General features: G+C 24.8%; 1 protein-coding gene across 5 annotated transcripts in view; it reads right to left on the reverse strand.

Moving 5' to 3' along the window:
- LOC117171085 overlaps positions 1–17099 on the reverse strand; it is a 277166-nt gene that overhangs the window by 67879 nt on the left and 192188 nt on the right. For all 5 annotated transcript variants that reach the window (XM_033358135.1, XM_033358134.1, XM_033358133.1 and 2 more), the window contains one exon: positions 7059–7288. In XM_033358135.1, coding sequence (XP_033214026.1) covers positions 7059–7288 — 230 coding nt within the window. The remainder of the gene's footprint in view (positions 1–7058; positions 7289–17099) is intronic.

Genomic DNA, 17099 nt, shown 5'->3' on the forward strand with positions numbered 1-17099 from the left:
CAAAATATTAAGTTTTAATGAAATAATGAAATTTCGAAGCAAAAAATATCAAAATTAATTTTAAAAATTGAATAGTTCAATTTTAAGTTAAGAAAATTATTGTTTGACAATAACAAACTTAAATTTTATGAAAATACATAAACTTGCAATCCAAGAGCTTAATTTTTATTTTAAAAAATTAATGTGTTACTAAAGAAACAATTTATTTTTAACCAAATAGTGGAGATGAATTTGCAAACAAAAAAGAAGAAGTTTCAACTTAATAATTTAATTTTTAACAAAATAATTAAATTTTCAACCAATTTATATATTACTCAATAAAAAATGGATATCTCAACTAAAAATATAATAGTAGCCTTCGACCAAAAAGATTATTCAGTCAAAAGAGAAAAGAGAATCAAATTGTTGTATTTTAAGGCTAAAAGGGGAATTTTTAACATAATATTGGAATTTTGAAGAAAATAATTCAATTTTTAACTAAATAAAAAAAATTTCACCAGAAAAGATTAATTCACAATCAAAAATGTAATAGTACAATTTTATGCTAAAAAGTTGGGATTTCAACTAAAGATATGAAATTTCTGTTTGAAAAGATTCATTTTAACAATGAAAAAGAGGAATTTTCACGCAAGAAAATTTTGCAAAACAAAAATGACAAAAATTCATCCAAGTGGTTAAAATTTTCAACCAAATACGAAATCTTTTAACGAAAAATGGTCAGATTTTGAGCTAGAGTTCTGGAAATTATTTTCTTTCTAATTTTCAAAAGCTGTTCCCTTTCATATACTTTCTTAAAGTATTCATCGAAAATTAAGGATTTTTTGTTTTAAAAAATATAGGAAATTTCTTTAGACTTTTATCGAAAAAATAAACTACTTTTTATATTTGCCAAATGCTCTTAGACTAAAAATCAACAGAATCCATTTCTTGTTCTGAGAATATTAGGATTAACTTTAAAATGTACAAAACTATAAAATTCAATAACAAAATAAAATAACAATTTTAACGCACCTTTCATAATTAAGTGTGCTATTTCTACATGTCCTTATTTTTTAAAACTAAAAATTAACTTCTTTTCAAACATAAACATAAACATCAACATAAAAAAAGTGTCCGTTAAATACGCATCTTAATCGTGTACTAGTTCATTAACGTCATAAATCGCGTTTAGAACCTGTTAACGGGAGAACGCGAGCATTTGAGGGACGTATTGCTAATTTTTTTCTCTCACAATCACTAATCGCTAATCAGCGATCCATCAATCTTCAGATATGCGCATACTAAGATTTTAATTAACTCGTTTCATTACATTTTAAACCTATAATTTTTATCACTTTAATTACAGCACTGTTAAAATGAACAAAGCAAGTGATTAATTATCAGGTTGTTAATTCTGCTCTCATTTCACAATCAATAAAAGTTGTTGAACAAAAAAATGTACACTACCATCGGAAATTATCTACTGTCGACTTTGAAGCATGATTAATCGATATAAAAAATCGAATAACTTTTATGTAACGGTTGGAAAACTTATGAAGCTCTGCGTCGAATGACCCCTAATAGAGCTACTTTTGACTTTTTAAAGATAGTATACCTTGAAAAAAGTTTGAAAAAAAGAACAAGAATTTCTGGAATTTGGTACCTCGAATTTAACTAATGTCATGACCTAGGAAAGTTTTAACAATAATCTGAAGTTAATACTGCAGATTCTTCAAGGTTTTATCTTTAATTCAAGCCAAACAAACTTGAAAAATGTTCATGGGTTTCCGAGTTATGACTAAAAATGTCAAAGCGAGTCTGCGTCGAATTTCAGTCGCTTCAAAAGCGAGGCTGGCTAACGCGGTGACCGTTGACTGACGCAGTCATTGCTGGCTGACGCCGTCAACCATGTATGACGTAGTGACCATTGACGCAGTAATTTTTGGCTGAAGCGGTCAACGCTGGCTGCAACAGGTGACCGTTGACTGACGCAGCCATTGCTGGCTGAAGGGTCATCGATGGCTGACACTGGTGACCGATGGCTGACGCGATGATCGTTGACTGACGCAGTCATCTTTGCCTGGCGCGATGACAGTCGGCTGACGCGGTCATCGCTGACTTACGCGGTGACTGCCCACTGAAGCCAGATACACACAGGTTTGGACATTTTTTCTCAAATCTCGGGAACCCATAAAGATTTTTTAAGTTTTATTGGCTTAAATTAAAGATAAGACTTCAAAGACCATGTGGTATAAATTTTAGATTTTTTCTATAATTTTCCTAGGTCGTGCCATAATTTAAAGACGAGGTAACATATTCGAGAAATTCTTTGAGTTTTGTCTTAAAACTTCTCACTTAGTAAATTTTCTCCAAAAAGTCAGAAATATCTCTATTAGGGGTCATTCGACGCGGAATTTCATTGGCTTTCCAGTGTTTTTATTAAAAAGTTTCTCACTTTTTTTAAAACGATTAATCCTGTTGGAAAGTTAGTCGTGAACTTTTTTCGGAATCTGAAAAAGAATTTTTTCTTAGTCGAATTATCAAAATTTAAATAATGTATTAAAAGGGGAAAAATTTTAAAGAAGGAAAGATTATTATTATTAATAATAAAAAGGAAATAAAATCTCACCAAGTTTTTATTTTCTGTATCTCTTCTGATACATTCTTAAGACTTCTGTAATTTTTGCAACTTTTTTTTGAGCAAAATGTCCTACTTTCCAAGCTAATACTTTGAACGTGTTAAAAAAGAACTTTAATGTTTATTTAAAATTGTATTTTTTAGTCTATAAATGATCAAAGTTCATATTCATTTATCGCAGGCCATTCTTTTTTGTTGAAAAGTCTACTATTAAATTTTTGATTTAGAATTCAGCTTTTACGGTTAAAATATTTATTATTTGGTTCAAATAATAAAAACAATTTTTTTTTAATTAACTGAAAATTTATCTGTTTGGTTTGAAAATTTGGCTCTTTCTGCAGTAATTTAATTATTTTTTGGAAAAAATGCAACAGACTGGTTAAAAATTAATCTGTTTCTGTTGAAAATGAACTTTTTTGTTGAAAATTAACTTTTTGGTTCAAAATTAATTTTGTTATTAAACATTTTGTGGTGTGTGAAAAATAGATTTTTTTATTTAAATAATCTTTTTGTAGAAAATTCGAAAAAGCAGTATTTATATTGGATTTCCAATACTTCTTCGCGAAAAAATTATTAGATTCCATACTTACCTATACTCCTTTTCCATAAAGGAAACCTTTTTAACATTTTAAATTAAAATATATTGTTATCGAAATATCTATTAAATTTCTTGTTGAAAATACATATTTATAAGTAGAAAATTATTTTCTTCTATTTAAAGTAGTAATAATTTATTTAAATTTTTTTTTTTGGGGTTGAAGATTAAACATTTTAAAAAAAATCGTTTCTAACTTGAAAATTGAATTATTTACTACGAAATTAAACTTTGTTGTAGAAAATTAGGTTTTTAAATTTAAAATTAATTCTCTTTGATAAAAATTAAATCACTTTCAAAATAAATGCATTTTGTTAAAAAATCATCTTTTTTGTAGAAAATTAATCTTCTATGTTGAAAACTCTTCTTTCTGATTGAAGATTAATTTGTTTTGTAGAAAACTTCTCTAGGCTGATAAAAAATCGAATTTTAAGGATAAAAAGTGAACCATCTTTAGAAATAATGAACGAATCAATGTTTCCTTAAAAATACACTAGAGTCCTATCTGGTCAATTTAATTTGCTTAAAATTATACATTTTTGAATAAATTATGTAATTTATTTAAAAAAAAATTTTGTAATATTGTTTTTTAATTGACAGTGACTTCATCCTACCTCATTTTATAGTTAAATCCCGTCTGTTATAAATATTTTTTTTTCAATAATAAATTATTTATATGTATATTATTTTAAATTTTCCATTTCTTTACGTTGGTTTTGAAAAAAAATTTAATTTTAATTTGTCGAGGGTAAAAAAGTGGTCGCAAAAAACAGAGAAAAAAGGCGTTTATTTTAAATTATCTAATATTATATTATTTATATTATGTATATTAAACATTTTAGGGAATTTTTTTCCTAGATAAAGCGGACACGCTGATTGCTCTTCAAATGAGAATAATTTTAAAAAATGTTTATATTATGTTTGATTTAGCTTCTGGAATTAAAAAAAAATTTCTTTCTAAAACTGGTACGATAGTCGACATCCGATTCTTATTTTTTTATGGGTTTCACTTCATAAAAAGTAATAAAAAGTAACTGTAGGCTCGGTTCGCTTCAGCTCTTCATCTACTTTGATGAATATCGACGACTTTCGTGTATTTAGTTCCACTAACTCAGAAAATGTAGTTTTACTTCTTTTTCTTTGTTTAATTATTCCGAAGTACTAGAGCAATATTTTGTTATTTTCTTCGGAAGTCGTGTGAAATAGAAAGGAACCTACATTTTTGATGGTGAGAATTTTTTTAGTTGGAACAAAAAGCAATTTTTAAAACAAAATCCGCCTAATTTTTGTCAAAATGAACTGGAAAGCATTTTCATGAAAAAATGGTCGAATTTGCATTTTTTAAACAAAAATTCTTTATATAATTAACAATTTTGAGCAGTTAAAAAATAAATTAAGAAAAGTCAGTGGAAGGAAATTTTTAGTTGATTCTACAAAAAAAAACTAGGCTTGTTCAGGAAAAAAATGATCAAAATATGCATTTGTTTACGAAAATTGTTTATATATGTTTAATAATTTTTTTGCCTTTTTAAAAAATATGAGATCAACAATGAAGGACATTTGCAATTGATTTCGCAAAAAAATTAGTTCTATTAATGACAAAATGGGTAGAATGGTCATTTTTTATAAAAATTGTTTATATATATTTAATAATATTTTAACAATTTTTTAAATATTACAGCACCGAGAAAGGACATTTTCAAACGATGTTTCTATGAAATTAGGCCCATTTATGCAAATAATGGTCAAAATATGTATGTGTTTATAAAAATTGTTTATATAAACTGTTTATATATATTTCACCATTTTTGACAGTTCAAAGAGTATGAGATCAACGAGGAAGGACATTTTAAATTAATTTCGCAAAAAAATTTGTTCTATTCATGAAAAAATGTTCACAATGTGAATTTTTTAAAAAAAATTGTTTATATAATTAATAGTTTTTTTTTTGCTATGAAAAACACGAGACAAATGTTTATTTTACCAGACATTTCTGTTGATTTTGCAAAAAAAAGGCTTATTTATAAAAAACTGATTAAAATGTAAATTTGTTCATAACAATTTTTTATAAAATAGTATTTATATAATTAATATAATTTTTATTACTATAAAAATATGAAATGAATGAGCCTTTGGAAATACATTTCTAGTTGGTTCCGAAAAAATGAAGCCTATTTTTAGGAAAAAATGTTCAAAATGTGCATTTGTTCATCAAAATCACTTATATATATTTTATAATTTAAAAAATATGACAGCAAAAAGTCCCTCGCAAGACAAATTTAGTTGATTTTAAAAAAATTAAGCGCACTCATGAAAAAATGATCAAATTTACAATTGTTAAAAAAATAGATTACATAATTAACAATTTTTTGTTATTGTGAAAAATCTGATAGTATTAAGTCTTTGAAAAGTCATGTAAAGTCGATGCCCCAAAAAACTATGCCTATTTATAAACAAATACTCAATACGTGTATTTGTTTATAAAAATTGTTTACATAATGAAGAATTTTTTGAAATTTAAAAATTTGATAACAATAAGACCCTAGAAGGACATTTTTAGTTAATTCGCCAAAGAATTTTGCTCATTTTTGAAAAAATGGTCAAAATAAACATTTGCTTATAAAAATTGTTTATATAATTAACTATAATTGACAATTTTAAAAATATGGATTTGGAAAATATATTTCTAGTTGACTCTGCTAAAAAATAGTCCTATTCATGAAATAATAATCTAAACGTGAATTTTTTTATAACAATTGTTTCGATAATTAACTATTTTCATCACCATGAAAATAGTTTATATAATTTTAAAAATTTTGTCACGATAAAAAATATGAAAGTTAAGTCTTTGGTAGGTTATTTCAAGTTTACCCCGCAAAACATCAAACCCTTTAATGAAAAAATGTTTTATACTTTCGTTAATTCACAAAAATTGTTTAAACAATTGCTAAACAGCAGCTATTCTGAAATATTTTTAATCGTAATCATTATCTGTCATATTTCATGAAAACGCTATGGATTTGAAATAGCTAACAATTGCGAATCAGGTAAAGATGACTTTTATTCAATCGTTTGTTTATAAAATTATAAACAAATTTAAGAAAAAAAGTGAATTTTAAAGAATTTTTTTCTCAGTTCCTAATGCACAAGAGGCAAATAATTTGTTGGTTATAACGGTTTATTAGCATAAATAAATCTTTGTTATAAATCACTTGAGTTAACAAATAGAAAATTTTCATCATTTTTCTCGAAAAAAATTATTTTCCATCTAATATCTATGGAAATATTTTCTGGATTCTGGATTCTAATAATTTTGTTGATCTATTTCAATGCATGTAAGACCAAAAATAATTTTGTTCCAAGAAAAAAGTATAAAAAATTTCTTTTTTTAACCTAAATTATTTATAACAAAGCTAAATGTTAAGTTTGAACAATTTTCTGCAATTGAGTAAGTTTTAGAAGATGCTTTGATACACATAAGATGGAAAATAATTTTTCTTTGAAGAAAAAAATTAGACCAGCACGGGCGTGGTTAGTACTCGGATGGGTGATCGTCTCGCGTGGTCGTTTTTTCATTGGCTATAGTCACTCGCAAGGGAAGTATAACGCCGAGAAAGAGTATGGACACTAACATATTGAATGTCAACATCCGAACTCGATTCTCAGAAACCGGCTGCACTAGTGGGATTAGGTTTTCCGCAGTTTTCCTATCCCCTGACCAAATTCTTATTGAAATGCGCGGTATTCGGTTTAACTGGGGAAAGTGTGGTTCATTCAAAGGAATAATGTTAATAAAGAATAAATATTTTTTTTAAATGTTAGGAGAAATGGGTTATGATGAAATACCTTGGAAATGCGAGTCGAAGGTCAGCTCTGAGTTTGTTGAGAAGTTCGCTCACGGAAGTAAATTGCCTCAGCGTCATTTCTCCACTTCCGGATGCATAACCGGAACTTGAACTTTTCGTCGAGGGCAAAGTTCCTTGAGAATCTTGAGTTGGTCCCAGAGGACGTCTCCCCCATCTTCTCAATGCTATGGCATAGTCCTCTGCATTATAAGTAGGAGGCCGCAACCGTTCCTATCACAAATCAAGTAAACTTGTTTACATAAATTGCATTTACAGATTTCTTCAATATTTTATTTCCGTTTCAACATTCACATCCTGTCAGGTGTGCTGCAAAAGTCTGATTTAAAAATTCTCAAACCTCTTTTGGAACGGGAGTGAATTGAAAAAAAAACTGACCGAACCGACGATCGATAACTATCTGTCTCTTTCTTACGCGTTATCTGTATCTCTTCTCTGTAGTCGAATCTCCCTTTTGTGCGTAAATTCGATATCCCCACTACTGCCACAAAGTAGTGGGGATTTCTCTTATCGCTATTTCTCTGCTCTCTCCTACTAATTTATCAACAGTTTCTTGTTTAATTATCCATTAATACAGATTTAAAGGCTTTAACAGATTTATAATTTTTCAAAATCTGGTGGACTGAAAAAGCGTGTGAAACGAACTTATTATTTTCTTGAAACTCAATTCTTTCGATTCTAAATTTAAGATCTTTTAAATTAAAATATACGTGTATAATATTCTGTCAATTTGTGAATAAAATTTTTTAAACAAAATTAAAAAAAATTATTATCAATTAAGACTACTTAGAATTGCTCAAAATCGCTTGGACTGAAAAAGCGTGTGAAACGAACTTATTATTTTCTTAAAACTCAATTGCTCCAGTTCTAAATAGAAGATCTATTAAAATGAATAATGCTTACATCATATATTGTTAATTCATGAATAAATTTGTTTAAAAAATCCAAAAAATAATTTTTTATCAAGACTACCTATAATTATAAAAAATCAGTTGAACTGAAAAAGCGTGTGAATCGAACTTATTATTTTCTCAACACTCAAATCTTCTGATTATAAATTAAAGATCCATTTAATTAGAATACGTATTTACAATATACTGCCAATTGAAAATAAAATTTGTTAAACCATTTTTCATTAATAATTATCAAACAAAACAAATTAAAATTGCTTAAATTCTCATGGTCTGAAAAAGCGTGAGGAACGAAATATTTATTTTTTTAAAACTCAATTGTATTATTTCCAGATTGAAGACTTGTTAAATTAAGACCATGATTGTTTACGCAGAAGTCAATTTTAGGTTCTTATTTTAGTTTCGCTAAAAAAATTTACTAAACACTCAAACTCTTTTATGAAGAATATAATAAAATTGAGTGAAAAAATAAAAACTGAATATATACCTTATTATTGTATTCAATGTACTGAAGTTGTGGGGATGATAAGGCATGATACATTGTCAATTTCTAAGTAAAATTGGTTAAACAAATGTATTTTTAAATTGTCAATTAAAACAACTTATAATTGTTGAAAATTTGTTAAATTGAAAAAGCGTGTGAAACGAACTTTTCTTTTAGCTAAATTCTTTCGGCTATAAATTTAAGCTACATGAAATGAAAATATGCATTTACAATGCACTGTCAATTTATAAATCAAATTTGTTACGAAAATTTGAAAGAAATGTTAAATTAAAATAATTTATAATTGCTTAAAATCTGTTCGACAGAAAAATCGTGTGAAACGAAATTATTATTTTCTTGAAATACAATTCTTCCGTTTCTAAGCTTAAAATCTATGAAATTAAAATATGCATGTATAAACAAAATAAAATTTATAAAATTAAATGTGTTAATTTTTTTTAAATGGTTAATTAAAACAAATTACAATTATTCAAAATCGGTTAAGATAAAAAAACGTGTGAAACGAAATTATTATATTCTTGAAATACAAATTTTTAAATTTCAAATTAAAGACCTATCCTATTAAGTTATATTAAATATTCGTTTATAATATGGTAAAAATTTGAAAGTAAAATTTTTTAAACAACTTCTTAAAAATAATTGTCAATTAAAAGCACATATTATTGTTTAAAATCTGTTGTGATAAGAAGTGTATGGAACGAACTGTTTATTCTTTTAATTAGAAAGTAAAATATCTATTGTATTTTTAAACAAATTTTTAAAAATAACTGTCAATAAACAACTTAACTTAACTGAAAAAGCGTGTGAAACGAACTTTTCATTCTTTTAATATCAAGTTAAAATATTTATTATATTGTTGAATAACTTCACAAAAATAATTATATATCAAAACAACTTAAAATTGTTGGAAATATGTTCAACTGAAAATTTGTGTGAAACGAAATTATTATTTTCTTGGAATACAATTTTTTTAATTTTTAATTGAAGATCTATCCTATTATGGCATCCGTGTAAGATATAGTAAAAAATTTAAAATAAAATTTGTTAAACAACTTCTTAAAAATAATTTCAATTAAAGCAACATATAATTGTTTAAAGTCTGTTGGGATAAAAAAAAGCGTGTGAAATGAATTTATTATTTTCTTAAAAGTCAATTCTTTTAATTTCAAATTAAGTACCTATTGTATTTTTAAAAAACTTTTGTTTAATAGTTGTAAATCAAAACAAACTATAATTGTTTAAAATATGTTAAACGGAAAAGCGTGTGAAATTAACTTTTTATTATTTCAATTCCAAACTGAAACATCTATTGTATTTTGAAACAATTTTAAAAAAAAATTGTCAATCAAAAAATCTTATAATTGTGTAAAGTCTGTTGGACTAAAAAAGCGTGTGTAAAGAACTTTTCATTTTTTCGATTCCAAATTGAAATATTTATTATATTGTTGAATAACTTCACAAAAATAATTATCTATCAAAACAACTTAAAACCGTTGAAAATATGTTCGACTGAATATTCGTGTGAAACGAAATAATTATTTTCTTGAAATACAATTTTTCCTTTTTTAAACCTAAGATCTATGAAATTAAAATATGCATACACAAATAATACAAAATTTATAAATAAAATAAAATGTGTAAATAAAATTTTTCGCAAAAATTTAAAAAAAAGATCAATTAAAAAAACTGACAATTGTTCAAAATCTGTTAGGATAAAAAAGCGTGTGAAACGAAATTATTATTTACTTAAAATACAAATTTTTTAATTTCAAATTGAAGATCTATCCTATTAAGGCATCTGTGTAAGATATAGTAAAAAATTTTTAATAAAATTGTTGAACAACTTATTAAAAATAATTGTCAATTAAAGCAACATATAATTGTTTAAAGTCTGTTGGAATAAAAAAAGCGTGTGAAATGAATTTATTATTTTCGTAAAAGTCAATTCTTTTAATTTCAAATTAAATACCTATTGCATTTTTAAAAAACTTTTGTTAAATAGTTGTAAATCAAAACAAATTATAATTGTTTAAAATCTGTTGAACGGAAAAGCGTGTGAAATTAACTTTTCATTCTTTCAATTCCAAATTGAAATATCTATTGTATTTTTAAACAATTTAGAAAAAAATAATTGTCAATTAAAAAAACTTATAATGTTTAAAGTCTGTTAAACTAAAAAGCGTGTGTAACGAACTTTTCATTTTTTCAATTCCAAATGGAAACATTTATTATATTGTTGAGTAACTTCAAAAAAATAATTATCTATCAAAACAACTTGAAATTGTTGAAAATATGTTGGACTGAAAAATCATGTCAAACGAATTTATTGTTTTTTTTAAAATCTCAATTCCTTCAATTCTAAATTAAAATATCCATTATATTATTAAATAACTTAGAAAAAATAATTGTCAAGCAAAACAATTTGTAATTGTTAAAAATATGTTGGAATGAAAGAGGGTATGAAACGAACTTCTTATTTTTTCAATAGCAAGTAAAAATATCTATTATGTTGTTTAGTAACTTTAAAAAAGTAATTTCCAATCAAAACAACTTATAATTCTTGAAAAACTGCTAGACTGAAAAAGCGTGTGTAACGAAGTTTTCATCCTTTCAATTCCAAATTAAAATATCTATTATATTGTTCAATAACTTTTTAGATATAATTTTCAATCAAAAAATCTTATAATTGTGTAAAGTCTGTTGGACTAAAAAAGCGTGTGTAACGAACTTTTAATTTTTTCGATTCAAATTGAAATATTTATTATATTGTTGAATAACTTCACAAAAATTATTATCTATCAAAACAACTTAAAACTGTTGAAAATATGTTCGACTGAAAATTCGTGTGAAACGAAATAATTATTTTCTTGAAATACAATTTTTCCTTTTTTAAACTTAAGATCTATGCAATTAAAATATGTATGCACAAATAATATAAAATATATAAATAAAATGTGTAAATAAAATTTGTCACAAAAATTTCAAAAAAGGTCAATTAAAAAACCTTACAATTGTTCAAAATCTGTTAGGATAAAAAAAGCGTGTGAAACGAAATTATTATTTTCTTAAAATACAAATTTTTTAATTTCAAATTGAAGATCTATCCTGTTAAGGCATCCGTGTAAGATATAGTAAAAATTTTTAAATAAAATTCGTTAAAAAACTTTTTAAAAATAATTATCAATTAAGGCAAAAATTAAAGCATTTATAAGGAAGTTTTCATCCTTTCAATTCCAAATTAAAATATCTATTATATTGTTCAATAAGTATGAAAAATAATTGTCAATTAAAACAACTTTAATTGGTCAAACTCTGGTAGATTGAAAAAGCGTGTGTAAAGAACTTTTCATTCTTTCAATTCCAAATTAAAATATCTATTATATTGTTGAATAACTTTTTAGATGTAATTTTCAATCCAAAAATCTTATAATTGTGTAAAGTCTGTTGGTCTAAAAAAGCGTGTGTAACGAACTTTTCATTTTTTCGATTCCAAATTGAAATATTTATTATATTGTGGAATAACTTCACAAAAATGATTATCTATCAAAACAACTTAAGACTGTTGAAAATATGTTCGACTGAAAATTCGTGTAAAACGAAATAATTATTTTCTTGAAATAAAAATTTCCTTTTTTTTAACTTAAGATCTATAATATTAAAATAAAATGTGCAAATAAAATTTGTCACAAAAATTAAAAAAAAAGTTCAATTAAAAAAACTTACAATTGTTCAAAATCTGTTAGGATAAAAAAAGCGTGTGAAACGAAATAATTATTTTCTTAAAATACAAATTTTTAAATTCCAAATTGAAGATCTATCCTGTTAAGGCATCCGTGTAAGATATAGTGAAAATTTAAAAATAAAATTTGTTAAACAACTTATTAAAAATAATTGTCAATTAAGGCAACTTTATTTGGTCAAACTCTGGTAGATTGAAAAAGCGTGTGTAACGAACTTTTTAATTTTTTCAATTTTAAATTGAAATATCTATTATATTGTTGAGTAAATTATAAAAAATAATTATCTTTTAAAACAACTTATAGTTCATGAAAATCTGGTAGACAGAAAAAGCGTGTGCAATGAAATTGTCATTCTTTCAATTCCAAATTGAAGATTTATCAAATTAAGAAAATAATGACCTACGCAAAAGTTAATTTTAGGTTCATCTTTTACTTTCGCCATAAATTTAAATGAACACAATAAATTTTGGATGAATATCAACAAATAAAATTTTTTTTATTCTAGTTGAAGTGGGTCGAAAGTGTCAGGGAAAATTCCAATAAAGTTATGCACATGCATTAAACACGCGATTATTAATTTATTACAGTCACGAGAATAGAAGTAAAGTGAGAAACCATGTACGCTTTCTTATTTTTCAAGAAAATAGATCTCGATCTCTTGGTCAGTAGTCCTGCGATTGTTCAAGCAGAAAAATCGATAATAACTATAATTTTATCGATTTACGATCTGAAGGGTCATGAAATTGGTTGCATTATGAATATTTTATAGTCAGAGTGGCTATAATTTGCCCTAGTCCTGTGGTTTGTTCGTAAATGCACATAAACTGTTCTTATCGAATAAGTGATCAAATGATCTATAATGACGTCCATTATCGCCAAATCAGTTTCTTGTAAGGGTAATAGTTACACTGCTTACAATACTCGTAAAACGACTTCATTTTTGACTCTTTGCGAAAAAATGGTTATGGTTATAAAATAGAAAATTATCTACAAAAATAAAAAAACTGGTCGAATTTTTTTAAAATTGTTAAAAAGTCCAAATAGGAACAAAAGTAATAAAAAAAAAGTTTTAATTTTTGGTTATAATGTTTAAAGGCCCCAATTCATGCCTAAAAAAATTCTGAAATTAGTTCTAGAAATTTCCATAATCTTAATAAAAAATTGATAAAATTCGAAATGTGTTGGGTTTGCGACTAGAAACTATAAAATAAAGCGTTTGTGTATATTCTTAGAAATATTTCAAAGAATTGCAAAAGATTCCAAGATATTTCAAAGAAATTCCAAGTTTCAGAAAGATTTAAAAGATTTTACAAATAGTTTCAAAAGATTTTAGACGATTTCAAAACCTTTCACAAAGATTTTAAAGATTTCACAAATATTTCAAAGATTCCAAAAATCTCTTAAAAATTTCAAAGATCTCACAAAAATTTTAAAGATTTCACAACATTCAAAAGATTTTAATTATCTCAAAAAGATTTCAAGATATTTGAGAAAATTTCATAAAAATTTCCAAATTTTGAAAGATTTCACAAGAAATTTCTGACATGACACACAAATTTCAAAGATTTCAAAATATTTTGAGAAATGTCAGAAAATTTAACAAAGATTTCCAAAAATTAAAGATGTTAAAAAATTTTTTTTTAAGATTTCAATACAATTAAAAAATATTTTAAAATTTTGCACAAGGATTTAAAAGGTTTAACAAGTTTTCGAAATATTTCAGAACAAATTTTAATATTTTGCAAAAATTTTTTAAATATTTGAAAGATTTCATAAAAAATTTTTAAGATATCACAAAAATTACCAAGATTTTAAAATTTTGAATAGATATAAAAACATTTCTGAGGAGTTAATAAAGATTGAACAGATTGAAAAGATTTCAAAATATTTCAGAACGATTTCAAAAGTTTTCATACAGATTTCAGAAGAATCTCAAACAACTTCAAAAGATTTTTAAATACTTCAAAAGAGATTAAAAAATATTTAAAGCTTTCAGAAATATTTTACAGAATTTTTAAAGACTTAGGAAGAATTGAAAACATTGAAAGTAAAAAAAAATGCAATTCGAAAGATTTTGCAAAAGTTTTAGAAAGATTTCAAAGATTTCACAAAAGATTTGTAATATATAACAAAGATTTTAAACGGTTCAAAATTTTTCAAGATATCTAAGAAAAATTGTTTAATTTAAGTTAAATTAAAAAAAAGAATTCAAAAAAGTTTAAAAAGATTTAATTTTTTTTAAGATTCAAGATAATGTTGTCATTTTCAAATGGAATTAGAAAAATCATAAAATGTGAAAGAATTTCAGAAGATAAGACAAATATTTCGCAAAAATTTCTCAAAGATTTCCATTTTTTAACAGATTCAAAAGATTTCAAATATTTAGAAAAGGTTCTAAAGGATTCTATAATATTTCTGAAAGATTCTGAATAATTTCAAAGAATTTAAGAAGATTTCTAAAAGATTCTTAAGAATTTTAAAGGATTCCGAAAGATTAAACAAAAAATTTGAAACAAACATTTTCAAGATTTTGCAAAAATTTCCTGAAGATTTCAAAGATGTCAGAGATTTAAGAGATTTCAATGATTTGAAAAGATTCCAGCAAAATTTCATAAAGTTTCAAAATGATTTTAGAAGATTTCACAAAAGAATTTCAAGATATCATAAGGATTTCAAAGATTTCAAAATATTTTGAAAAATTGCAGAGGATTCAACAAAGATTTTCAAAAATTAAAAAGATTTCAAAAATGTGAACAGATTTGAAAACCTTTCAGAAGAATTAATAAAGATTTCATAGATTGAAGAAATTTAAAATATTTAACAAGATTTCAAAACATTTCACACTGATTTCAAAAGTTGGGAAAGATCATTTTATCATAATCAAATCGATTTAAACAAAGAAAATAATAATATTTGTAAGAATTACAGAAGATGTCAATGATTTCGAAAGATTTTAAAACAAATTTTGCACAAAACTGTGCTCTTACAATAATTATTCAAAAAATGGTTCAATATGTTATCACTGAAAAAAGGGTAAAAAGGGGTTCAGTTCAAAATTTCGGGGAAAGTCATGGCATTCAATTGCTTAATATTTATTAATTTATTAAATAATTTATTATTTAAAATTTATGAATATTTATTCATATTTTATTTCTTAATTTTTCAATTTACCCTTATCAATCATAATTGTTTTGCATACCAAGATTACCCCCAGTATTTTTATCCGAATTACTTGTTCCCCTTTCCTGGGGGCAGTCAAGGCATTCACTTTCTTAATATTTATTAATTTATTATTTATAATTTATTGATATTTATTAATATTTAATTTCTTAACTTTTTTAATTTACCCTTATCAATCATAATTGTTTTGAATACCGAGATTACCTCCAATATTTCTACTCTAACTACTTGTTACCCTTTCCTGGGGGAAGTCAAGGCATTCAATTTCTTAATTCTTATTAATTTATTGGATAATTTATTTTTTTAAATTTATGAATATTTATTTATATTTAATTTCTTAATTTTTCAATTTACCCTTATCAATCATAATTGTTTTGCATACCGAGATTACTCCCAGTATTTTTATCCGAATTACTTGTTACCCTTTTCTGCGGGCAGTCAAAGCATTCAATTTCTTGATATTTATTCTTTCAATATTTATAATTTATTGATCTTGATTAATATTTAATTTCTTAATTTTTTAAAATTTACCCTTATCAATCATAATTGTTTTGAATACCGAGATTACCCCCAGTATTTCTACCCTAATTACTTGTTACCCTTTCCTGGGGTAAGTCAAGGCATTCAATTTCTTAATTCTTATTGATTTATTAAATAATTTATTATTTAAGATTCATGAATATTTATTAATATTTTATTTCCTAATTTTTCAATTTATCCTTATCAATCATAATTTTTTTGCATGCCAAGATTACCCCCAGTATTTTTTTCTGAATTACTTGTTACTCTTTTCTGCGAGCAATCAAGGCATTCAATTTTTTAATATTTATTAATATTTAATTTCTTAATTTGTCAATTTACCCTTATCAATCATAATTGTTTTGCATACCGAGATTACCCCCAGTATTTTTATCCGAATTACTTGTTACCCTTTCCTGGGGGAAGTCAAGGCATTAACTTTATTAATATTCATTAATTTATTATTTATAATTTTTTGACATTTATTAATATTCAATTTCTTAATTTGTCAATTTACCCTTATCAATCATCATTGTCTTGAATACCGATCTTACCCCCAGAATTTCTACCCGAATTACTTGTTATCCTTTCCTGAGGGAAGTCAATGCTTTCAATTTCTTAATTTTTATTAATTTATTAAATAATTCATTATTTAAAATTTATTAATATTTAATTTCTTAATTATTCAATTTACCCTTATCAATGATAATTGTTTCGCATACCAAGATTACCCCCAGAATTTTATCCGAATTACTTGTTACCCTTTCCTGGGGGCAATCAAGGCATTCAATTTCTTGATATTTATTCTTTTAATATTTATAATTTATTGATCTTGATTAATATTTAATTTCTTAATTTTTTAAATTTACCCTTATCAATCATAATTGTTTTGATATCGAGATTATCCCCACTATTTCTACCCGAATTACTTGTTACCCTTTCCTGGGGTAAGTCAAGGCATTCAATTTCTTAATTCTTATTGATTTATTAAATAATTTATTATTTAAGATTTATGAATATTTATTAATATTTAATTTCTTAATTTCTCAATTTACCCTTATCAATTATAATTGTTTTGCATACCGAGATTACCCCCAGTATTTTTATCTGAATTACTTGTTACCCTTTCCTGGGGGAAGTCAAGGCATTCAATTTCTTAATTCTTATTA

Source organism: Belonocnema kinseyi, chromosome 4 (assembly GCF_010883055.1).
Source record: "Belonocnema kinseyi isolate 2016_QV_RU_SX_M_011 chromosome 4, B_treatae_v1, whole genome shotgun sequence".
In the NCBI taxonomy this organism is placed as follows: Eukaryota; Metazoa; Arthropoda; class Insecta; order Hymenoptera; family Cynipidae; genus Belonocnema; species Belonocnema kinseyi.